Below are 27,010 nucleotides of genomic sequence, written 5' to 3'. Positions count from 1 at the left end.
AACTTGGCTTTCCAAGTTGGGTCTGATATGATTCCATATCAGGCCTAATGTGAGCTTTTTTGACGATTCTTTGATTTTATATATTAACATCTGTGAAAAGTCAAAATAAATAATGGACACCATATTTGAACTCCTTGCAACATCAGAATCCATAGAAACTGAAATGAGTGCAATCGGAGCTCTCTAGGTTCATCAGTGAGTTTTGACCGAAACCCACTGATGGACCTAGGGAGTTCCGATTGCACTTATTTCAGTTCCTATGGATTTCTGATATTGTAAAGAGTTCAAATATGATGTCCATTATTTATTTCACCTTTTCATAGATGTTAATATATCAAATCAAAAAATCGATAAATGTTGGGCCTTATATGGACTCATATCAGGCCTAACGTGGGCCTGATATGGAATGATATTAGACCCACGTTGGGCTTGATATGGAATGATATCAAGCCCATGTTGGGCCTGATATGATTCCATATCAGGCCCAACATGGGCATTTTTAACGATTCTTTCATTTTCCATGTTAACATCTATGAAAAGCGAAAATAAATAATGGACACCATATTTGAACTTCTTGCAATTTCATAAATCCATAGAAATTGAAATGGGTGCAATCGGAGCTCTCTAAGTTCATCAGTGGATTTTGATCGAAACCCACAGATCGACCTAGAGAGTTTCGATTATACTCATTTTAGTTCTAGTGGATTTCTGAAATTGCAAGGAGTTCAAATATGTTATTTTATTATTTATTTTTACTTCTTTAAATGTATTAAAATGTTATTAAAAAATAGACTAATATTATTCATATGTTATGCATTCGATACAAAATAGAGAATAGAGAGAAATAATAGTATAAAAGAAAAATGAGAGAAAAAGTCAAATTGTCAGGAGGGTAAAATAGGAAATACATTTAACAAAGTGCGTTCTTTGATAAATACCAAAATAACATATATCTTTTGATAAATTTAAATCTCTACATACGCTATCAATTATCATATCTTTTTTTGTTCATGCGTGTGACTTTGATTTATGCACCGAGCTATAAGCTTCAGCGAGAACGATGTTACAATTATCCATCTCAATTCCAACGATTTAAATCAATATTTTTTATTTATTTTTCAAAATATTTTATTTTATTTCTATTTTTTTAATATTTATTATTTTTCATATTCTTAAATAAAGCAAATTTATCTGTGCAAATTTAGCATTAAAGGTAGTTTCTATTCTAGTGTTCCAAATCTAATTGAATTTGTTCGAGTGTAATATTTGGGAAAAGATTATATACATTCCGGTATTTAGAATTTAGATGTTAGATAATAATCGTATTGTATATTGGCTCGCCGAAGATAAATATCGCTCCTAAGAAAAACGTGGCGAACCACATGCCCAATTCCGACCTCATTTCTGGAAACGTAACGATTCCCTCGTTTCTTTCTGCCCTTCCAGACCAGGCCGCCGCCGTCTGGACGCGCCGACGACGCCCTAAATCGCTGAGGAACTAGATAAAGTCTTAGGGACTCAGAGCTCCAGGATTTGGATCTCTCCTACCCGCTTCGAGTCTGTCTTTGAACCGCGCAGCTTCTTCTGCCTAGACTGTTTATCTGGAGAAAGAGAGTTGGTGCGACAGGAAGGTCTCCCTTCGCTGCGGCATGGCCGCCTCCGTTGGCTCTCAGCATCGATGCGTCTTCGGTCGGTTTGATTGACCTTGCCGTGCATCTATTTAATTTCGCCCTTTTTTTAACCTACTTTGTTCTTTTTATCTCACAGCTTCCCGTGCTTTGTGCTTTGAAATGTTTTGTTAAAATTATTGCCTTTTTAAGATCCACGCTTACAAGTTATTTTCCTAGAGTATTTGTTTTTGTGCCAACATTGGGTATAATTTGGAATTGTTGCAGTTGGGAATATTCCTTATGATGCTACGGAGGAGCAGCTCGTCCAGATATGCGAGGAAGTCGGCCCTGTGGTGTCTTTCAGGTTCTTAGTCTTATCATCTTCGTGTGTTTGGATGTATGCTTTTTTTTATCTGAAATTTGTTAATTCTTTTTGTGCCTTCCTTTAATCCTCTCTCTGTTCTCTTGATTGGTTGAGCGGCTATATAAACTTTGTATTCGAGATGTTTAAATTTGTTGTACATTCGTCTTAATATCCTACCTGATGCATGTCTGGTTAATTCTATGGTGTCGAAAGAAATTGAGAGGGTGAATATCTAAGGTTGATGTAAGCCGTTGACTGTACACCTGAAAAAATAGAAAATATTAGGTGGTTATATGCCTTTGCATCTCTTTGTTCAGCTTTGCTAATGGGAAGTTCCAATACCATAATCTAGGAACTTTATGTGGTACTTACATTGTTGATGCTCGTGATTTGTGTGTGGTCTAATCCGGTTGGGCAAGTTGGTTTAGTTGACTTTAGTGATTGGATGAGAAAATGGTTTGATTTTGGCAAGAATGCTTGAGCAATGTCAAAGGGGTTGAATATGAGGAGATACAACAACAACAACAACCAAGTCTTATCCCACTAGGTGGGATCGGCTATATAGATCCTTTTACGCCATTGGGCTCTATCGTCTACTATATCATCATCTATACTTAAATAAATTTTATCTTGTTATATTGTTGCTAATTATCTTTTTTGGTCTTCCTCGTTTGATGTGTGTGTTTGTTATAGTTTCACATCGCCTAACTGGAGCATTTATTGATTATCTAAATACATGTCTATACCATCTTAAACGTGTTTATCAGAGTTTTCTTTCAATTGATACTATTCTGATTTCTCTCTAATATTGTCATTTTTTTTATCCTCGTATGTCACACATCCACCTTAACATCCTCATCTTTACAACTCTTATTTTCTACCCATGTACTCTAGTAAAGCCCAACATTCAACTCCATATAACATAGTAGGTTGAATTACAATTTTGTAGAATTTTCCTTTAAGTTTTAGAGGCACTTTATGATCACATAAAACACTCGATGCTCTCCTCCATTTCGACCATCCTGCTTGTATTCTATGTAAGATATCTCTTTCAATCCTTTCATCGTTTTGTAAAAATGATCCCAAATATTTAAAGTTCTCAAGTTCCAGCCAACTCGTCATCTCCTATATTAATAATTGTCTCATTACGACTGAATATGAGGAGATGAAGAGTGTAATATATAGCCTTTGAATTTCCAACATTGGCACTTGAATTCTCAGCACAAACACTCTTGATGTTCAAATTAGTTGGAATTCAAGTGAGCTAAATTTTAGTGGTTTTGGAGACATTACTTTGAGTTAGCAGGTGACCTCACTATAGGTTGGTTTGGCCTTGATGCTCTTCGGCAAAAGTCGACATGGTCGACCCATACAGCAATGGGTAGATGACGCCTCTCCATCCTCGCTCAACATGGCCATTTAATGCCATGAGATGGAGAACATTAAATGTGTGGTGACCTATCGCATTAATGCGTGTGTCGTAGATTAGTTAGTCGCTAATGTCACCAGTCGAAGGAACTCTCATATTCAATGTGGAATGCTATAGGATTGACCCATTAGTTCATGTGATTGACTCAATTTTGTCCATCTTCTACTAGCCCATGCGATCTCAATTGAAACAGGTCCGTAATTGGACCTGCGACACATAAACTCTCCTTCTTCTCTAGTTAACAAAGTACTCAACTCCCAAGCCCACCTCAAGAGGTACCAACTGTCGGGATCATGGTAAGCTGGAGACCCTTCGATTGACAACATCCACTACTAAGGGACACAAGACGGATAATACATTAAATGTGATGGGTCATCACACATTGATGGAGACAAGTGACAAACTCCATTAAAAGTCTACAAGTGCAGAAATGGAGATTCTAAACTCCACTATTACTTTGACATGTCTTCGAAGATAATAAACCTACTTGGGAAATGATATAAAGTTCATCAATTCCTAAGGGTTGAAGTCAAAAGTCAGCATTAAATGACCAACAATTCCAATATGCTTTAATTTCTCATGCTTGGAAAATTGTAGCATATTTATGAGTCTTTAAGTTTCCTATGTGTGAGTCTTTTAAGTTTCCTGTGTATTTTAGAGTCTTTTGTGTTTTCAATGAGTCTATCTATTAGCATTTATGTTGTTTGAGTCCTTTGTGAGTCTTAGTATAAATGTGTATACTGTTGTAATGCTGGGATAGAAAATAGATATCAATATTTTGTGAGTTCTCTTTGGTTGTGTGATACAATCCTCCTATGGTGTGATGCTTAGGAACCCTTAGGTGTGATACCTAAGTTTTTACATTCCTTACCACTTTATTCCAGATTTCTACTCCCCAAACTGCCCAACACTCAATCTCCTCTCGTGCTACATCACACATTCAATGTGATCTATCACAATGCATTAAATGCTCTAGTTGGACGAGGACAAAGAAGCATTCTTTTCCCTTATGTTGTGGCATGGATTGACAATATCAGTTATCTAACAAGGAGCATCGAAGTCATGTCTCTGAGATCTTCCAAACACTTGTGCTTACGATCACTTAACTACTTGGTTCATGATGAGTTAGAGTAACTACACCAGGATTCTCTGCTGTTGGTTTTGGGGGTTGTCAGACTTCATCCCCTTGGATTCAACCCTTTTGGTTGTTCACAGGTTTGCTCACCTAAACTTGAACCATCTCAACTAATCACTATGGCCAATTTAACTAAATCACCAACCAGACCAGACCACCCCCAACCATGAATATTAATATAAATGTTGGATAGAGGAAGAAAATTGAAATGTTATAACAGATGAAAGCTTGAGTTAATGCAAAAATTAGTTGCTTGTGAATATCTCTCCAACTCGGCCAGTGTTGAATTGATTATGGGGTTTCTCATGAGTTATTGGAAGAAACATCCCATTATGATGCTAAAGCCAGCAAAACTTTTACTTCTATGAAGTTAACCTCGGAGGATACTTGTTTGAGCATTTCAGTAAGATTACTCTCATATGTGGGTTATGGTATGTTTATCCTAACCACAAGACTAGTAGAAGTGTGCTCTTCTATCATATTTGGATTTTTAGAGGAAAAAGAACACATGCACCCTTGAAATTATATGAAAATTCTCATTATATAGGATTTGAATATCTACGTGATTTATTTTATTCTCCTTTTATTAGAAAGGTAGGTTCAGATATCCTCTTCACGTTCCTTTTTCTTGGACATGATCGGATATGAGTTAGGGATTGAGGACATATGTTGAGAAAGCATAATAGAATAACCATTTAGTCATCTGGCATCTTTCAAGCCACTTAGTTGATTTTTCACTTGCTTGGTTTTTTTTTTGTTTATTTATTACCTCTGTCATTTTTGCAGACTTAAACTAGTTCAACTTCTGAACTTACTTTGTAAAATATTAGAAGATATCAGTTGTCTTTGCTAACAAATGAGCAATCATGTCACACATTTAGTGTAACCTTTATTGACTATACATAGTTCTTTGAACCTTAATAATCCCTTCTTTGGTTAATGGCTATTTTGATGATTTATCTTACTAGAGGAATGATCCTTAGACCAGTGGTTAAATGGCTTAGAACTTCAATCTGTTAGATAAAACCTTCATATAAATGTTGGGCTCAAATCCACGCTAGTAATCATGCAACAATAGTTGATTTATAATTTGATTAAAGTGAAGAAACTTTGATTTAATGTAATTGATTTATGCATGGGCATATATGGTGCTCATCATCTTATCTATCGTGCTTTGAATTAATTGCAGTTTTTTTTTACAGTTCAGCCCTCCTGCTTATATTTGTAGATTTATTTAACATCGGCTTGTGAAGCACTGGCTGCGGTATTATTGTTTGTAATCCTAGACAATATATTTGATGTAGGTTCAGAGAAGGTATTTTGGCCCTAGTTCAGCAGCAGGTTCAATATTTGTTCATGGTTTAGGTTATTCAATTCACTTGACTGAATATCTTTCATGATTATGATTCTTTATTTCCTTAATTTGTTATAGTAAATTCCATTTTCATGCCATAGGTTTTGATTGCCATTACTTGGACTAGCTTCTTATATATGTAGGTAATAATATTTGTCGTTGTATTCTACTTAATAGCAATAAGTTACACTGATGCAGGTTAGTCTCTGATAGAGAAACTGGAAAGCCTAAAGGATATGGCTTTTGTGAATATAAGGATGAGGAGACAGCTCTTAGTGCTCGCCGAAATCTTCAAGGCTATGAAATAAATGGCCGTCAGTTAAGAGTTGATTTTGCTGAAAATGATAAAAATGCTGACCGAAATAGAGAACAGGTTAACACACTTTATCTGGTTTCTTTCTAGAAGCATTCATTTTCCTGCCAAATTATTCTTATTTGTGCGAAGCAGATTTTTTTGGTGTTTGTATTATACGGGTTGTTTCATCGTGGTTATATATATTTTTCACCATAAATGTTTCCTTGTAACAAATGTATGCATGTGATAGTTATTCTTTAGCAACCTATCTTTGACATGTGTCTTCATCACCAGTACTTATCTTTTTCGATTTGTGATCTGTTTTTGATGCTTTTGTTTGAAAGATATATGTATGTATCCTTTCTAATGATGGTCATGCAGCTACAAATTGAACTTGTTACTGCAAACAAGGCAAAAGATGCATTTTTATACAACTATTTCTATATTGCACATCTTTAGAATGGTCTGTAAAAATAATTGTGATTTTGTTTCCCTAACAATCTTTTCATACATTTTTCGATTGATAGTAATGGAGTATTGGTTTGCAGGGTCGTGGTGGACCAGGGTTGGCATCTAGGGCTGGTTGTCTTTCTTAGTTTTTTCAATTCCATTTGGTTTTTGAGGTCCTTACATCTGATTCTTACAGGACCATAACGGTTTGTCTGTTAACATGTGATTTAATCTTCACAGATGTTCAAAAACAACCTTCTGGAGCCCCTAATTTAGTTGATCCACTGCATCAACCAATTGGCTTCCCTTTCGCTGCAACTGCTGCAAATGCCATGGCAGCAGCTTTAGGTGGTGCTCAGACTTCCAACACACAAAATATGTTACATAACCACTCTGGAAATGGAAATGATTCCTTAACTCACTATCTGTCTAGACTATCTAGACATCAATTGCTTGAGATTATGTCAGAGATGAAGGTTATTTCTTCTTGATCTGCTCATTCTTTCCTATATTTTTATGAACGAAATAATATTGTTTTTGATGACAGACCCTGACTACTCAGAACAAGCCACTAGTGCGACAACTCCTGCAATCAAGCCCACAGTTAACAAAAGCTCTCTTTCAGGTAAAAATTTTATGCAGTTGAACATCGTAAGGTAGCATCAGTTCTTACATTTTCATTTATAGATCTCTATTCCTTAATCCGATATGATTTCTTATTTATCTCTCTAGGAATGTTTTATTGAATAAAAAAGGGGCAATGTTGTGTTATGAGAAATTGTACTAATTCAATCTTTTATTGTTTTGATCCTTTGACGATGAAGAGATGTGCTCATTTGCAATTTTTTGTTACATAATCTCTGTTATATACAGTCATTTCATTTTGGTTCAGTGGATAATGTAAACAACTAAAAGTATATGTTTATGTTCTTTAACAATTGTTTGGGGTAGTGAAATAATTTCGTTTATAAACGAAAAATTGTGGAAACAGGTAAAAAAATAATTGGACAACCTTCTGGTTGATGGTATAGAAGTGACAACAGTAATTTCACTCCTAGTCTTGTTTGTCCTCCAATTATGTTAGATAGCCAAGAAGTTGTTGGGACTAATGCTATGTTTACTCTCAGGCGTGGATAGAGAAAGGAAAAGAATCTCTATCCTTCAAAGCCAAGGAAGAGAAAGGAAAATAAAATCAAGGATGAATAACAAGTCCCTGCAGAAAGGAAGACAGAATAGAGGAGAAGAAAGAGGATAAAAAAGACAGCGACATTGTGACAACTAAATTTGTAGGTGAATACATGTTGCTTCATGTTGCCATCAAAACCTGTAGGTTACATTCTGTCACACCGTCGAACTCGAACACAAATCGAGCATCAGGCTCGGCCTTCATCATTAGATGTTGTTGATCCATGCCCCTCTTCTTGCCGATGGCAACCCACTTGCTGTGGAACTCCATCACCCTGCCGTCCTTTACAAAACCCTTCAAATCCAGCCGTATCCTGAACTTGCCGATGAGATTCCTAGGGCTCCACTAGAAGGAACTCCCTAATGCACCTGTGTAGATGGAAACCTTGAGCTTCGCACGGTTGGTGGAGTAGGCGAAAAGCGAATACTTTCTAGTGATTCGATCAAGATCATCCTTAGAGAGGTGAAACGAGGCGGCGACGGGAATCGAGATGTCTGCGATGGAGGTTTCGCCAGAAGCGAGGATAGGGATGTTGACAATCTGGTGAGGGAACTTGCTTGTTCGAAGCAGGGAGAGGCAAGGGGTGTCGATGGCACAAGAACCTTCAACGCCAGGTTGCCGACGATGAATGGAACGAAGGAGCATCAGTCCATGTAACCGTCGTCTTCTTCATTGTGACAGAGCATCAGAGAGTGAGAGGCTAACAAGAATGGAATGGAAAAGGGATATGTTCTAGGTTTTTACCGCCGCTCACCCTTGTACGAAGACCGAGTAGGGAGGCCAGCATGAGGTCGTCCTGTTGTTCGCAGGCGAGTGGGAGGCCCCTCCCCTGCTCACCTGTTGAGGCTCCCCGCTTGCTGCTCACTTGTTGTGGCCCAGATGATGCCAACACGCGCGAGCAGAGGACGGACATGGGTTTTCTGTCCGATTTTGGGAGGATGAATAAAATGTCAAAAAATGATCCATTGATGGATTAAGTATCCATCCATCCATTATTTAATAAGAAGTAAACAATAGAAAGAATGATTAATCCATCCTTCCTCATGAAGTAAACGGTAGAAAAATTTCTTCACGGAAAATTTTCCTCAGTTTTTAAATCCGTCCTCCCAAGTAAACGGAGCCTAAAAATTGTATGGTTAATCAGTTAATGGGTGGATTGTTGACTCCTACTCAAATGACTAATGATGTTTGGTTGGTGGATCATCAAAACATGTGATATGTCAAGAACTTCAGGCATGATAAGTTTTCCTTAAATTAATTTGATAAAAGGACAATGCAAATCCTTACCAAAATGCAAATTCCATACAGTTCTAAAATCTATGGAATATAGCAAGTGAAATCAAAAGAATGTTAATTCAATTTGTGAGCCATTACTTTCCCCATATTAAATGGGCAAAGGCAGAGTGTTGAGTGCTAGCATCCACATTTATGTAGAATCCTGAGGTTAGAATGTCTCTTCTAATTGCCACTTTTTAAATTGCTCATTCTAGTGTCTATATTCTAGAAGAATTTAAAGAACAACCTACACTCCAAAACTTTATTCTAGCAATTCATACAACAATAATAACAACCAAGCCTTATCCCATTAGATGAGGTCGGCTATATGAATCCTTCTACGACATTGTGCTTTATCCCTTACTATATCATCATCTATATTTAAATAAATTTTATCTTGTTTTATTGTTGCTAACCAAGTCTTTTTGATCTTCCTCGTTTGATGTGTCATAGTTTCACATCACTTAACTTAAGTATTCATTGGCCATCTAAGTACATGTTTGTACCATCTTAAACTTGTCTCTTCAAGTTTTCCCTCAATAGATGTAACCTTGACTTTCTCTTTAATGTTCTTATTTCTTAACCTGCCCATCATCGTATGTCCACCTACCCACCTTAACATCGTCATCTCTGCAACTCACTCTTATCTTCTCATGTGTTCGAGTCATAATCAACATTCAGCTCCATATAACATAGCAGATCTAACTGTCATTTTATAGAACTTCCCTTTAAGTTTTAGGGGTCCTGCTTGTATTCTATGTACATCTTTCTCAATCCCTTGATCATTTTGTAAAAATAAACCTAAATACTTAAAGTTTCCAATCAACTCATCATCTCCTATTTTAACAATTATCTCATTAGGTCTAATATTGTTAAACTTAAATTCCATATGAGAGTACCAAGATAATTTTCCCAAAAGTTGTGTATTGTTTTAAGTTATTAACATATAGGATGCTTTCTTAAAGGTCCTGTATATTTCTAATTGCTAATCAAAACTTCACTTTATGGATCCTATAACACCAAAGAGCACACCTCACCTAGATCTTCTCGTCAGGTTGATTCTGCAAATTTTTTATTTAATTTATCTGTCACTGGGTTTATTGATTATAATCAAGTTAACTTATCCCTTATGGGCATTGTGAGTATAACAAGTTAATTTCCATGTATATATTTTGCATTTTTTTTTATGTGTCGTATGGTTCTTGTGAGTGTGGACTATTTTAGTTTGCTTTAGTTCCTGCTATCCTGTTGTCAGTTTGAAGGATCATGTAGAATGTTCCGTGTTTCCACAAATAGTGCTGCAGCTAACCAGTATGAGAGTTTCACCATTGTACTACAACTGTTTCCTGGAAGGTCTTGCTGCCATGGTTGTTTTAGTTAGCATTGTTGGAGTGTTTACTTTCAAGATGTTGTAGGACATGTGCTGCTTTCTTTGGTAATGATTCATTTCCTAATAGGATGTGGTTCCAAGATGTTTTTTCTCTTCATTTCGTCTCCTTCAATGGAGTTAAGGTGGTCAAATCACGATTTTTCATGAATCACTTTATGAATTTTTGAATCGTGAATTGTATCAAATCATATATGTAATAAATGTAAGATTCAGATAAAAGGTTATATCATATATTGAAAAAGAATTTTATTTTATTCAAATTAATTCTGATATCCTAAAATCAGTTATATAATATAATATTCTATTTAATAGGATACTATTATAGGATAATGATGGTGTTGATTCATAACAAAAGTAAATGATGGTACAAAAAATTGTTTATTCCATTCACTGAGAAATAAAATGAACAATATGATATTTCATTATCAAATGTTTCGAGGCATAGAAAATTTTTTATTGGCTCTATGACATTGGATTTCTAGTCTTGTTAGTATTAACACAATTAAAGATTAGAGATATGTGATGGCCATGCTACATTGAGAGGATGGAACATGAGTTTAACAACATCACTTATAAGTCACTGTCCACTTTGCCTTCATTTTCATTTCCTGTATTGTATGACAACACTTGTGTTTCTCAATAATTTCTTAGTATTGAGTCTATCTTGGCTATCATCAAGTCTGTACTTCATGTGACCAAAATTTTCCTATGCCATTGTTGGATTTGAAATTCCACTATATTTTTATTGTGTGATATAAGATTAATCCTTTCTTTCTTGTATAATGTTGGGTTTAATTTGATGCCTTAATTGATTAAATTTAATTTTACTTGGTTGAATCTCACTTTTAATAGGGTTTATTTCTTATTCTTAAAATATTAAATAAGACGACAACAATAACAAACGTTATCCCACTAGGTGGGGTCGGCTTAGAATATTAAATAAGATTTACATCAAATCTTATTGAAACTAAACTGAATCATCATGGTTCTTTTATATTCTGATTCATATGTAACAGCTCTATCATTTTATATGCCAATCGTAAATGTAACATATGTCACTATTTGTGAATTCTATTCTATGTATAACTGTCTCCTACTATGTAGTTATTTCATTATGTAATTATCTGAATCTATAATCTGACGCTATATTTGTTGTACAGGCACAGGTAATACTAGGCATGGTTACACCTCAGATGGTATGTATTCTTTGCTTTGTATAGTCAATAGAGATGTTTTTGTAAACATCAAATGCTTGTAACTGATATTATTGCAGATGAAGATTGCTGGTAGTGGACAGACTTCTTCACTGGCACCAAGTGGGCAGTTATCCAAAGGACATGAAAATCAGCTTCCGGTTACATCACACACTTCTGGACACCTCCAACAGGCTATGCTACCTCTTCAACAAATCCGTGTTCAGCCTCAATATCAGCTACCACCACTGCCTCAAAATCAAGTATCAGTGGCAAATGCAGCAGACAAATTCGGAGTGACTGCAGTACCATCAAGATGGCCTCAATCTATTGGCAGTCTTCCAGTTCAACCTCAGCAAATATTGCAGAGACAACCCACTCTTCCCCAGTTGCCAGTGCCCACTGCTATTGCAAATATAGCACATAATTCTCCTCTAGCCCTTCCAAATGTGACTCTGCAACAGTCAAACTTGATACCTCCTCTTACTTCACAGGTTGGATTTCATTAAATAATATACTGTTCAATTCCTTGACTATAGGCTATAGAGATTAATCTACTAGTATCACAAAGGTTATTGCATTAGATCGAAAAATCTCCCTAATCCTGCATGCTTTGCCCATCCAGGGCTTTAATTTGAGTTTCTCCGAAGCTATGATTCTGGCAAAATTTTCTCCACCTGTCCTAATTCATCATCTTTCTTCTATAGCTAGGACTTCAAGTCATGGAAGTTTGACATAGGTATGATGATTGCAAGTAACTGGCCAATTCTCTCTTGTGCATTTTCTGTTATTAGGCCTTTTATAGAAACTTATTTGTGAGATTACTTGCATGCTTGAAATGCTTCCTTATGTTAGTTTTTTTTAATAGAAGATATCAATCTACTCTGCATATTCTAATTTGTCAGTCACAAAATCCTAAAATGTTACTGAGTGACGATCTTGACCTAATGAAAAATCAATATGTGAAAACTTGTAGTAGTTCACATTTCTTCCTACGCTGCTTCAAGTATTTATGCATTGTTCTACAAGTATGTGACTATTGCACTTGGATGTACTAACAATGTCCGTGTTCTTTGGGTAGCCTGGCTCATCAAGTGGTCTGCCGCAGGTTTCGACATCAACTTCTGTTCAAGGTTCTACCTGGCCTTCTGCATTCAATAAACGAGGTTTAGATGTTGGGTTTGCAGATCAAAGCCGAATGTCAGGCAATTTATCAGAACAAAATAGTTATCCCATAAAGTTCCAAAGGTTAGACGATGGAACTGGTGCCTTCCAAAGAGTTAGTAATTCTGCAGTTAATACTGCTTCAATTAAAAAACATGGCACCAGCACTGTTGCTATGGGTCAGGTCACAGCAGATGTAGTTCATTCTGAGAAATCAATGCCTCAGGTATTATTTTCTCCTAAATATCTTATCAACCCTGGTTTTTTGGTAGCCAAAGGTTTGAACTTTCAGATACTTATTCTAAACGTGGTAATTAGTTTCCTTACTAGTAGGAGAGTGAGCGACAACTCATGCAATATGTCATACAGTACATATACCACCTGCACAAACTAAATCTTAAGTTTTTGTAGTTCTTTTTCTTGGGCCTTTATGACCAGAATCTTGTATGTCTCGTTGATGAATAATTGTTGTAGCTATGCCTGCACAATTCATTCTTCTCCATCTCTAGATGGGTCAGTCTTAAGTCATAACTTTAAAGTTACTTTTTTCACAACTCATCTCAAGTTCTAAATCTACGCATGCTCATGCTACAATACAGAAATGCTTTGTTTTTTAAACTCAATATAATGAAGATATATTTCGGAAGAGAAATGATATTCATCTAGAATTTTCATCTAGAAAATTCATCTAGATAGACACATAAATGATGGGCCCACAAAAAGTGAAATGGTGGGTCCCATCATTTATGTGTCTATCTAGATGAATTTTCTAGATGAAAATTCTAGATGAGTATCACAACTCATTTCGGAATTGCTCGAGATGTATCTATAGCTGTTATAACTGTTTGACTTTGCATTGTGAAAAAAAAATGGTATTCTTTACAAATGCTTGGTATTTCCACAAATACTCTGACTCAACTTGACATCGTAAGATATGGAATAGGGTTAATTCCAGATTTGTGAATGTTGGTTAAAAGAGTTTCCATCATGTATGGTGTTATTCCATTTTTTAATTAGTGACCATGTTTGTTTTTTTTCTGATTCATCATCCACATTTCTATTGCAGCTTCTGCCCGATGTAGAGTCAGCTTTGTTACAGCAAGTACTAAGTCTAACACCAGAACAGCTGAGCTCATTACCTCTAGAACAGCAGCAACAAATTATTCAGCTCCAAAAGATGTTATCAGCTCACAAATAGTGTAGCAGACCTCAACAGGAAAAATTAATCCATCAAGTCTCTTGTTGCCTGTGCTATTCGTGTTGATTCTTTGATTTATATTGGGTTGGAGAGGAATGCATAAGGTTCTGCCATCACTTCCGGGTGCAAGGATTTTACTTCATTTCGTCTGTAACACTAGGAGATAATTTCTACATGAAATTCATTTCGTCAAGTGTTTTTGAGTCATTTGGCGTTTGGGGGGAAAATGCTTAGAAGATAATAATGAAAATGCCATTCTTTGATGATGCTGAGTATAGTCTACCAATTTTGTTCAGACTCAGATATGAGGATTTAGTTGACAATTAATTTAGATCGTGACTCTCATAAAGTGATTGCACAAGAAAGTTAAATTGGATTGGGCGACTCTCTTCCAATTGAGTATGCCTAGTTCAATGCATACGGTTTGATTTTTCACGAGACATTTTTATACCACCGTAAAGAGGAATCTCTTCGAGTAATGCTACAAAAAACCTTTTATTATTTTGATCTAATTAAATGATTGTGAAAAAAAGAGATAATTTTATTTTCTTTATAGGAGTTTATCTTATTCGAGTTGATGTGAAAAATAGCCGAAATGTTAAAAATATTATTTTCAAGGCATTTTTTCACAGTTTGGATATGCTACGGAGTATAATATCACTTCCATGGAAAAAAAAAGATTAATCAGATTGGGGATCGGATCGGGTTGAGCTTTTATTTTTTTTACACTCAATCTGAATTCGATCCGAACTCGAGTTCAATCCAAAATATCTAAACTTGAATCCGAACCAGACCAACCTCGATCAACCCGAACACAATCCAGATAATCCGATTCAAAACGACTTTTTTGGACTATTGTTTTTATAATTTTTCATTTTTATCTCAATACTCTATCATTATCATACAAAATATTAATATACATAAAAACATCTAAATTTTCAAAATAAAATTTGATTTAACCCAAAAAAATCTACTAAACCCTATATTTAAGTTAACTTGGGTCAACCCGGATCAACCCGAACCCGACCCAATCAGAAAATTTTTAACCCTCCAACCCGAACCCGACCCTGAAAATGTCCAACTCGAGCTTGATTTTTTACGGGTCGGCTCGGGTTAGATTGTCGGGTCGGGTTCATTTTTGACACCCCTAGATTGGATAACGTCGAGTCTGGGGTGATCGATCCGGTCCCATGAAAATTTTTCACCAGTCATCAAAATAAATCGGGAAATGCTCGAACAACAGATGCCTAGATAAGAACCAAAATATCCTATCGTTGCACCATAACTCTGGGCGCAATATCACTTCCATGAAAGATCATTATAGAAGGTGCTATGGCCTCACAGATTGATACAGTTGATATCTGTTTTAACCATTCGTTTAAAGAATCTTAATATTTGAGTTTAGAAATTACATAGATGAGAAGTTTTAAAATCGTAGTATATGAGGTAATGAATTGGAGTACATATGACAGAATAAATATGATACTAGTGTTCAAAAATTACAGGGAGCACTATTAAATATCATACCTTTAATTTACAAGAAAGAATGTCCTAACTCCTAGAAGTATTATGCTACAACATAACCTTAATAATCAAAATTGAAACCCATGAAGAGCCTCTGTCCATCCATTTTTACAATTCAAGAATTCTTAAGGTAAATTTTATTTATTTACATTTTTATTTCATTTTTCAGAAAATCTTTTTTTTCATTTTTTTAAAAAATAATTTTTTCATATTTTTCATTTTCTTAAAAAATACTTTTTTAAAAAAAAAAATTGAACATGAAAAATATAAACTAAACACGACTTCTATTTTCTCATAAAATGAAAATAACAATTTCAATTTTAGATTGGTTAGTGCCACATCAAATGCATCAAATTCATGTCTCGGGACCTTTAGCCAATTCGCTAGGTTGAGGTCCACTTTCATGCCTTATCCCAAAAGATACCATCGCTGATTCTAAGGAAGAAATGCACTAATAATATCATGCACAGAAAACAATTCCAGGTATATTACATTCACACGCAAGCATAGACCCAAGAAATGGAAAACGGAGCTTTTGCATTAAGCCAAGCTGAATACAAACAAATAAGCAATCCAAAGGGAAACGATGAACTTCCAAGTTGGTTTAATACTAGATTGTCAGAAATTTGATGAAACTTATCAAACGCCTCTAGCAAACAAGTACTAGAGTGTACCATGCAAAAGTCTTATTATTCCTTTTCCAAATCACAATGATGGCTCATTGAGAGCTAGTCTTCTTCTGCTGGAAGTACATTGCGAAGAGTGGAACCACCACCCCAAAGCTGAACCCAGATAGCACGGCTAGAGTCATTTTCAAAGGTCGATGTTTCATACGGTCAAGGTTATACATGTGCTTAGCATGAACATAATGGGGCTCCTCATAACCGTGCCCTCCCATTCTCTTTGCAGTAGTTGCATGAAATTCACGAGCTACTGTAACATGTCAAATAACTATCAATAAATAGGCAAGTCCAATAATACAAAATCTTTTGAAAGAGTATTCTGTCAGATGGTTAGACAAAGAAAACGGCAAACTGTAACATGCAAGAAAGATTTAGTTGAGCTTCAACAACTGTTAGTAATTATAGTAGAAGGAAACATAACAGGTATTTTTTAAAATGAAAACCATTTCTTGGTATGTAGAAAAATTAGTATGCTACAAGTTCCTTGCAAACTGCACAAGTTTCTCACGAGTTCATGTCTTCTCTGCTTTACAGTACATTAACCTTGAGAACAACATTCATTTGCCCTAAAAAACAGTCATGCCTTCTAATAACTTATTTTGGATATGAATTGCATGACTCTATTTTCTTCATCACCTCATGGTGAACATCCACATTACCTATAGACTCGGTAGGAAATGAAATATTATCATCACAGATAAAAAAAACACTAACATAAGCACAAGCTATTTGTTTACATCCACACTATCAGTCAACTTGGTAGGGAATGAAACATAATCATCACAAATAAAAAATCACTAACAAAAGAGGTAATCTCAAAAGGATACAACCAATTTGTTTTGAATAAACTTAGTTGGTTTCAAGTGATTTTTCAGTTTCTCTTAGAAAAAGAAAAGTAAAACATCTTTGCAGAGTCTCTGACTGAAGTGTGTCAAGATTTCAATCTTGCTATGGAAGGGAAAGTAACTTTTACATGTTACTGAAATTTGTTTCTTTGGATAGTCAAAAGTATTTAAGAATGCACTATGAGTTCTCAAAAAATTCAGCAGTTTTCATGAGCCACTTTCTAATAAAATTTAGCCTTAACATATAGTTAAACACAGGCAAAACAATTTTCATCTGATCTAAGCAATCCTAAAAGTAACAGAAATGGTCGGTGACAGTTTGGACAGTTGACTATATATATATATATATATATAGGCAAAGACATGCTAAACGATAAAATTCATTCACAACATGCATTCCTTTCAACAACAATTCAGATCTGATATTATTATCTGTATTATGCAATGCATATTTCACACGTAGCCTAGCACATATTACTAATAAAGGTAAAAAATATAATTTAAGTCATAGATTGAGCATAAAGATAAAAATAAAACCATTTCTTTGATAAAAGAAATCACAATATATTGCCTATTTTCGTTTTTTTTTGAATTTAAATGAAATGGACAAAAGGACATCTCATCACCAATTTGCTTTTGACAACAGGAAAAACATTGTCAGACTCTACACTCACCATCAACCCTCACCACTTGTAGTTTACCAGAAGATGCATTTTTTAAATTCCATTATGTAGGAGGTAAGATTCAATTTCTGATGAGTTGATTTAATATGTTGGGTTGGGTCTAATTTTAATAGGTTAAATTTAATTTCCGAATTGTGTAAAAATATGATTCACTGTGAATCAAATTGGTTAATCACAATTATTATATTCATAATCAGATATATGATACATATTGTTTTAGTGAGTAGGATATAAATCCCAAATCGCAGGATTGTAGCAACAACGGTTGTGATTTGGAAATTTTGTAATTCTAACATTAACAGCAAAATATTATAGATGAGGAAACATCTAGAAATCACAATAGAAAAAAAAGCAAGGTTTGGCAAGATCCTGGAGAAGGGTTCTCTTTCTAATTTTCATGAAAACCAATATGATCTAGCAATCAAATGCTGGCTAAGAGCAACGCTGAAGATCTCCAAGTTATTCTTTTTGTGAGGAAAAACGATATTGAATACTTAATTTGATCTGTGAGATATGATCAATAGCCAGAAACAGCTTCACGATGACAATGAGCTATCATTCATATTCGAATAATATGACAAGGTTACCGTCCAAAAGCAGCAGATCACACGATCGGTGACCTCAACATTCATCTTACTCTTCGAACTAAACAAAATTAAGCTATCTTTGTACGGTGAAATCAAAAAAAAAAGTTATCATGGAACAAAACCATCAAACGAACGCATCTGATTAACACGCCAATTCTAGTCAGAGATCAGAGAGCTTACAACCTAAATAAACGAATCAATCGCTAGGTATGAATTCTATCTACTTCGGATTCGAAAGGAAGCACAGGAACTTGCCTGATCTGGCCAAGCCAGCTTCAGAGTGAGACAAAGCCATCAACCCCGATTGAACACCGCGTCTCAACGCCATTGCAGATTCTTCGATTAGCCCTAATCAGGGACCTGTCTCTTCCTCTTCTCACGGCTCTGGCGAGGAGATTGATATATGCGACTACGTTGCCCTAATTCCTGTGGGCCAAATTTATAGGGAAAAGATTGGCAGTGTTCATTTGGGCTCTGATCTATGGCCCATTAACCATGTTGGACCTAATCGGACTTACCCATTCGGTGGATATACTGGCGAATATTCTAGGTGGGCTTCTTACTCGATAATGGATGCGGTTAAAATTAGAAAATTAAGGGGGCATTTAGTTGATGCGACATTTAGTTTAAGAGAATAACAATGGAAAATGATAATGAAAATGAATGATTTATCATTATTGATGTTTGAATTACAAGAATAGAATATAAACGAGAGAATAAATCTTTATACTAATTCTTGTATCCTTTTTAATCAATTATTACTTTATTTTTATTCATCAAAATTTTCTCTTAATATTAAAAATGACCTTGACCTAATTCCCTTCTCCATTTTTTCTACCACAAATGTCGTCTTATTCTTCTACACTCCCTTCTGTCAATCGTAGTCGCATCCTCATCCACATCCCTCCTCCATTGGTCACAGTTGCAGCCCTTCTCCGTCAGTCGCAGCTGCAACCCTCCTCTGTCAGCTACATCCGTAATCGCAACTCTTCCTTCTCTCCCATCTCCTCCGTTAGCTATAGCCCCACCTTTGTCGACCGTAGCCCACCTCTGTTGACCGCATCCCACCTTCATGAGTTGCAGCACTCTTTGTCAGCCGCAACTCTCCCTATAAGTCTTTTTTTTTATTATTATTTTAGCCCTCTTTGAATTAGCTGTGTATATTAGGTCATCTGCAACACAGTTGTTAATGTAATATTATAATCCAACTGTGCGTTAATCGGCGTTGTGGAGGGGTATTATAATACCCCTCTGCTTGAACGTGTTCAAGCAGACATGGGATGGGCCAGGGCTGGCCCACCCCATGTGTATATTTTTTTTAATTTTATTTATTAAAAAATTATAATTTTTTAAATTTAAAATTTAGTAAAATGGTTAATTTTTTAATAGCTATTTTTTAACATCTAGTTCGAAATTTCATCTATAAATATCTATTAATATGTACACATTTTCATTCCAATTTACTACTATTTCAATTTTACTCTCTAAATATTCTCCTCATCTATTTTTTTAAGTTTCTACCATCTTATTTTCTATCTGAAATGGATGAAAATAATATGCATTTTTTACACATTTCTTGAATTCTACAAACAACTCGCAAGAATATTCATCTTCCTAAAAACCACAAATTCCACCAAATTATCAATACTCATATCCATTTCCAAATATGTTGTTTCCTTCATAAAATCTTCAAAAATTCTAAGGTTTTGAAAATTCTATGAGACATTCGAATTATGCCCCTCGAGGTCCATATCAACCGCTTCTGGTTGAATATTGGCAAAACATGAGTCATCCTTATTTCACATCGTCGGTTTTCATGGATATGGTACTTCACACACAACCGGTATGTCTTTCATTCCTTCGATGTCGAATGAGCCTGCAACTCTGACTTTTGTCTCGGAGACTCAACTTTCTGACCATGAGTCCCCAATTGAGGTGGTCAATTTAAAAAAAACGGTTTCAAATGCTGAGGGTACAAGAAAGTGTTCAAGTTGGACAAAGGTTGAAGTCGAGGTCTTAACGAGAAGTTTTGTCACTATTAGCGATGATCGAATAATCGACATTGATCAAAAGGCGGATGCTTTTTGGGGATGTGTTACAAGCTACTACAATGAGAATCTTCCCCTAGGTTCAAACACCAAAAGTGCAAACGTTATATGGTCACATTGGCACACTACAATCCAAAAGAAGGTATATCGATTCAACGCAAATTACACAGTTCATATCGAAGTGGTCACAGTGACGAAGATATATTGAGGTTTGTGTGCGAACATGTGTAGATAATTGTCAAAGACTGCCCAATATTTACTCCACAGCCCGCTAATCACTTTGAGGCCACAAAGAAGATGAGGACCTCAGAGTCGGGAGCAAGCAACACCTTCTCCAACCAATATGTGAGTATAGACCTGGATGATGAAGATACTCGTCCAATGGGGCAAAAAGACAGCAAAAAGAAAGGGAAAAGACAAAGTAAAATCAACCAGGGAAGATCTAACAGTAAACTACAATAATATTATCACAAAGTTCACTGAGTACACAAGCGTGAAGAAGTCCGAAGTCGATCTAAAATAAAAACAACTCGAACTAGAGGAGATTAAGGCAAAAGTTGCCTTGTCCAAATCTGAAGCTAAGAATCATCGCTTGAAGTTGAAGGAGTACGAAATATTGAACAAAGACACCTCGTAGATGACAAAGGAGCAGCTTATCATACATGAATGTCTATGCCAGGATATTAGGTCGAGATAGAATATCTAAATTGTTTACTCAACGTTCATTTTCTAGTATTATTGTATTTTCGAGTGATTGTGATTTTTAATTATTGTATTTCTCATTTCAATTAATGTGATTTTCTATTATTATAATTTTACAAAATAGTCGTTGTAAACTAGCCATTGGAAACTAGTTGTTGCAACTAGTCGTTGCAAACTAGATATTACAAACTAGCCGTTGCAAACTAACCGTTGCAAATTAGTCATTGCAGCTAGATGTTGCAAACTAGTCATTGCAAACTAGCCATTGCATGAGAAAAATAATATATATAGACATATTGTGCTACAAGATTTTCATTCAACTATCATACCATTTCTTAAACACATATACTAAAATGTGTTTCCTCCAAAATTGTTTCATTCCCTACAGACAACTCTAGCTTAAGTTTCAGCTCAACAAGCAAGACGAAGTTTCAGCTGTAGCGCGCGTGCACAGTCCTTAAGGCGAGCACACTTCCCAAAGTTTTCCCTGAAAAGACTTGTCAGTAAAGTGTCCTTAACATAGTACCTTAACGGGTCGAGCATATATATGAAGTGATAGTATAAGCTTCTACCGTATAATCTTCTGGTTGTCTATGCTTGGTGTCGGCAACACCTGTTGGATCATGTAATTCAATAGAGGGGGTGAATATCGATCGGAAATAATTAACGTAGAGTAAGCAGCGAAAAAATCAAGAACGAAAAAGTACAATGCTAACACGAACCTTTTTACTTGGTTTGGAGCCTTGGCCGACTCCTACTCCAAGGCCCGCACTCGTTGAGTACTTTCGTTGGGCAATCCACTAGCAATTCGAATAATTATTTTACAAATAGAAAATACAATTGCTTTAAAGAAAGAATACAGACAACAAAAGGAAATAAAAATAAGACGCATTGTAGGAGGAGCTTTCGCAGCGTCGCATGAGCGCAGCACGACAGAGCAATTGTTGGAAGATCTTGTTGTTCGTTGTTCTTTGCTCTAGGGTGCATCCTCCTTATATAGGAGGCTCGGGGTGCCCGGATCCCTTCTAGGCGCCTGGAGTGTGACATAGCCCGTCCAACTAGAGTGCTCCACGTTGCGACGTGCGTTGGAGATAATTTTTACACTCCGGGCGCCTGGATCCCTTCCGAGCGCCTGAATCACTTTTTCTCCAGGAAGTCCTCCTGCAAGAAATGGTTAGTCCGAGACAAAGTGCAATTTATATTACCCCTGCAAAACAAAGTATTAGCATAGTTATAATTAACAAGCAGAGTATTAATTAGATTCCGTCTCCTCGAGACCGAAATCTAATCATGATCTCAACTTAGATTTCTGAAATGAATCTAAGTTGGATCGACGCCTAATGTTCCCTTCCCGGGAACATGTCCTCACAGTCACTCCCCTCCAGTGACTTACCTCAACTTACCTGTCAGACGTCCAGTCATCCCTTCAACTCGTCTGGACTTCGTGCCAGCTATCAGGTCAGCCCATCGACCTAGCTAGACTTCGTGCCAGATGTCAGGTCAGCCCGTCGACCTGTCTGGGTTTCGTGCCAGCTATCAGGTCAGCCCATCGACCTAGTTGGACTTTATGTCATACGTCAGGTCAGCCTGTCGACCCATTTGGGCTTCTCTTGTATACTTCGTAGAAGTGTTAGATTAATATGAAACTAACTTAACTTACTTTGTCATTCATCAAAACTTGAGTTAGATCGTTAGTACTAACTGCACCAACAATCTCCCCCTTTTTGATGCAATGACAACTAGGGGTGGATCTAGGCGAGGGCTGGAGTGGGCTGAAGCCCTCGCCTAGATCTGCTGAAGAAGGAGGAGCCAAGGAGGAGTCTTGAGTCCATTTAGGTGTGAGGCGTCTGATAAACAGACAGAGATGGGGAAGAACAGACCCAGGAGAAGGGTGATAGTGCAGTTGTTCGAGACTTGCACGATGCACGATGCTACCTCGTGGAATTGCTTGCTCTCAGGATATGTGAATTGTGGACTTCTCGATCATGCACGAGTCATGTTCGACGATATGCCCCGACAGGGAATAATCTCCTAGAACACCATGATTCATGGTTATGCAAAGTCCGATGATATCACTTTGCAAGGCAACTGTTCGATGAGATGACCAAACGAAACGTGGATTCCTGGAATACTCTGATATCAGACTATGGGAGATGTTGCCAGCTGGACATGTCCCAGAAATTGTTCGACAAAATGCCGTCTAGGAATGCTGTATCATGGAGTGCGATGACCACTACTTATGCCCAAGGAGATTGCTCGTCTCATGCATTGGCTCTGTTTGAAAGGCTGAGGAGACTAGATGTGATGCCAAATTGTGCCACAATAGTGAGCTTCCTCTCTGCTCACAGATGGGAGCTCTTGAGCAAGGTAGATTAATTCATAGTTATATAGATCAAAAAAAAAAGAAGATGAATGTGGACTCAATAATTGGAACCACACTCATAGACATGTATGCCAAATGTGGATGCATGAATAGCGCAGTTGAAGTTTTTGACGCATTAGTGCCGAAGGATGTATTCTCATGGGCAGCGATGATCGGATGGCTTGCAGTGAATGAGTATGCTGCCAAGGCCTTGGAACTATTTGACCAAATGGAGATGGAGGTCGTAAAACCTAATGACGTTACATTTGTTGTTGTTCTATGTGCTTGGAGTCACAGTGGGTTAGTGGAGCAAGCGAGGTACTTGTTCGATTCCATGAGGGTGGTCCACAGACTCAAACATTGCAAAAAAAAAAAAAACTCTCTTAGCCCTCGTTAAAAATGATCTTTGGATCCGCCCCTGATGACAACCTGAGTTAAGTTAGTGAAAAAATTATGCAAGTAAAACAAGCATTGATAATGTTTTTTAAGTTAGTCTTATTTGATATTTTGGTTTAACTAACTTAAGCCACCTAACTCTCCCCCTTTGACATTCATCAAAAATATACATAGAAAAATAAGTGATTAAGGAAGTAAAAGACAATGCAGCAAAGACTTTAAGGTCAGATTGACTCAGGGGAATCTAAAGTAGAAAACATAGAATATTTTACTTAAAACTTTAGCCTTTAGCTTTCTCAAAAAAATAATTAAGTTTTAAAACTTAGAAAGATAACTAAGTTTTTTATTTTGAGTAATTTTTAAAGATAAAATTTGCAAATTTAACCTAATTTTTGAAATAAGCTTTGCAAAATTTAAAACACAATTTTCAAATATAACATTTTTACAAAAGGGAGATTATTAAAGCTAAGTCCAATTTTCAAATCAAAACTAAGTAAAATTTTATTTTTCAAGACTAAGTTTGTAAAGTTCAACTTTTAAAATCAATTTTCAAAACTATGTTTGGAAAATCCAATTTTCAAAACAAACTTTTAAAACTAAGTAAAATTTGTTTCCAAAACTAAGTTTGTAAAATTTTCAAAATCAATTTTCAAAATATGTTTTCAAAACCAATAAAAAAAATTGGATCCAATAAAAACTTAATTTTATAAAAGTTAGTTTAAAGTCAAATTAAGAAGATATTTTTCAAAAGCTAATTTCAAAATAATGAGAAATAAGTATGAAAATAATTAATCCTCCCCCTGAACCTGACATTATTTTAAAATAAAGCTTCTAAAATTGAGGTAATATTTTCTAAAGATTTTTTAAAAAAAATCTATGAAATAAAAAACTTAAGGAAATAATATTTTAAGTAAATTTGATTCTCCTCCTGAATTTGATATTATCTTAATTTATTACTCTCCCTTAATTTATCTCTGCCCCTTAAGTTAACACTAAGGTTTGGGTATGTTAACGTGTAAGACCACATTTTTCTACCTAAGTGTTTAGGGGATTTAGGGTTAGTAACACTTATATTTATAAAGTATATTTTTTACATAAGTATTTCTATATACTTAGTATAATTGTTTGATTAAATAAGATTATTGAAATTAATCAATAATTAATTATTCTAAGTAAGTAATTTGTTACTAACTCAATAATAGTTAATCTTTTTCAATGGTTTATTGATTAACTTTTATTTTACTTGACTTATTTGATTAAATTTAGTATTAATTTATTTTATATTAATTGATTGAAAGTATTAGTTAGAATTTATATATTATTATTTTTATTTACTTAAGTTATGTTGAATTAGGATTAGCTAAGTTTAGAATTAATATTAATTTATTAAAGTTGTTAAAAAAGTTAAATAATATTAAGGTTCAATTTGAGTCAATCCTTAATTATGATAAATTATGATTTAATTAGAGTAAAATTAAAATTTTGATTAATGTTGAAATTAAGATTGATTTAGTTAAATTAAGTTTTAATTAGCCTTTTAATGTAAGGCTAATTAAGAATATTAGAGTACAGTTAACGTTTGGAGTTTTTACTTTAATTATTTACCTATTAATTATTTAATCAAATTTTAATTATTTGTTAAAATTTAAATTTTAAATTAGTCTAATCTAGTTTAATTTTAAATGTAGTTTTAAATTTCAAGCTTAAGTTCAAGTTTGAAGTTCAATTTCAAGTTATAAATTAAGCTCAAATCTAAATTTTAAGTTTCACTTTTAAGTTAATTTAAGTTTTAAGTTTTATTTTAAGTTAATTTAAGTTTTAAATTTTAAATTTTATTTAAATTAAGTTTTAAGTTAGTTAATTCGTAAATTGATTTTTAAAATTTTTAACATAATTTTCAAGAGAGTTTTTTTTAATAATTTTTAAAAAAAAATTAAATAATTTTAAAAATATTTTGTTTTAAAGTTTTTTTAGATAATTTTTAAAAGAATTTTTTTAAGTTTTTTAAAATAATTTTTAAGAAAAGTTTTTAAAATAATTTAAAGGAATTTTTAAAATTGTTTAAAATTTTTAAAATAATTTTAAAAGATTTTTTTAAAAAGAATTTTTAAAATATTTTTTGAAAGTTTTTAAAATAATTTTTTGATATATTTTTTTTTAAGTTTTAAAATAATTTTTTAAAGTGTTTGAAATAATTTTTTTAAAGTGTTTTTGAAATAATGTTCCCTTCCCGGGAACGCGTCCTCACAGTCACTCCCCTCCAGTGACTTACCTCAACTTACCTGTCAGACGTCCGGTTAGCCCTTCGACCCGTCTGGACTTCGTACCAACTATCAGGTCAGCCCATCGACCTAGCTGGACTTCGTTCCAGACGTCAGGTCAATCCGTTGACCCATCTTGGCTTTGTGCCAACTATCAGGTCAGCCCATCGACCTAGCTGGACTTCGTGCCAGACATCAGGTTAGCCCGTCAACCCGTCTAGTCTTCTCCTGTACATTTCGTAGAAGTGTTAGATCAATATGAAACTAACTTAACCTACTTTGTCATTCATTAAAACTTGAGTTAGACCGTTAATGCTAACCACACCAATAACACCAACTCCCAAAATGATGTCGATGGATATCAGAGAGAGTATGTTGTTGGGTCGAACGGGCTGGTCGCTCGATCGTGACTTCACCATCCTTGTGTCCCCGTTCGCTCGACCGGGACTTCATCGCATGCGTCCGCTCGGTCGGAACTTCACTATGCTCTTGTTATGTCTGCTCGTCCGTGGCTTCATTGTAAATCATGTTGCCTCAGCAAGCAGGTAGCACTGTTAAGATGTATACTAAAAGTCTACCTTTTATATAAACATTTATAAGAATCATATTTGTCAAATGTCTACATTTTTACTAAGTGTAGTTGTCCATTTAATTTATATTGAAGATAACATGGTGTGAGGAGACACACAGAAGATCATGTTATTAGTTCCTTATAAATTATAAAAAGTAGCTTACAACCAAGATGGAATAGGACAAACCATTGGAGTGGTTGTAGTGTAATTTGGTATTACTTTATCTTGACTATAAAATTACACTAGTACACTATGAGTGTATTGAGCATGACTATTTGAGGTAGTTTCTTTTATACTGACTACA

The 27,010-nt window shown here is 35.1% G+C and overlaps 1 protein-coding gene across 2 annotated transcripts; it reads left to right on the top strand.

Annotated features, from left to right (window-relative positions):
• The first annotated feature begins 1,356 nt into the window (after positions 1-1,356).
• Positions 1,357-14,306, top strand: LOC122053157 (cleavage stimulating factor 64-like). 2 transcript variants are annotated; one of them, XM_042615082.1, is made up of 10 exons: positions 1,357-1,689; positions 1,896-1,974; positions 6,091-6,265; positions 6,736-6,769; positions 6,878-7,113; positions 7,185-7,262; positions 11,649-11,684; positions 11,762-12,175; positions 12,790-13,071; positions 13,912-14,306. In XM_042615082.1, the coding sequence occupies exons 1-10, from the start codon at positions 1,650-1,652 to the stop codon at positions 14,041-14,043; spliced, it is 1,506 nt and encodes a 501-aa protein (XP_042471016.1). In that variant the 5' UTR covers positions 1,357-1,649; the 3' UTR covers positions 14,044-14,306. The 2 variants fall into 2 exon arrangements, with proteins under 2 accessions (XP_042471016.1, XP_042471008.1); XM_042615074.1 differs by having other exon boundaries at positions 1,358-1,689; positions 12,763-13,071.
• Positions 14,307-27,010: the final 12,704 nt, after the last annotated feature.

This window comes from Zingiber officinale, chromosome 1B (assembly GCF_018446385.1).
Source record: "Zingiber officinale cultivar Zhangliang chromosome 1B, Zo_v1.1, whole genome shotgun sequence".
Taxonomy (NCBI): domain Eukaryota; kingdom Viridiplantae; phylum Streptophyta; class Magnoliopsida; order Zingiberales; family Zingiberaceae; genus Zingiber; species Zingiber officinale.
Note: the sequence above shows the minus strand (reverse complement) of the source record. Positions and strands in the feature narration are given on the sequence as shown.

Coding starts and splice junctions, on each gene's coding strand:
- LOC122053157 (XM_042615074.1), top strand. CDS start 1,650: ATGGCCGCCTCCGTTGGCTCTCAGCATCGATGCGTCTTCG. Junction 1,975..6,090: donor GGCCCTGTGGTGTCTTTCAG/GTTCTTAGTCTT, acceptor ACACTGATGCAG/GTTAGTCTCTGATAGAGAAA. Junction 13,072..13,911: donor CTGAGAAATCAATGCCTCAG/GTATTATTTTCT, acceptor TTTCTATTGCAG/CTTCTGCCCGATGTAGAGTC.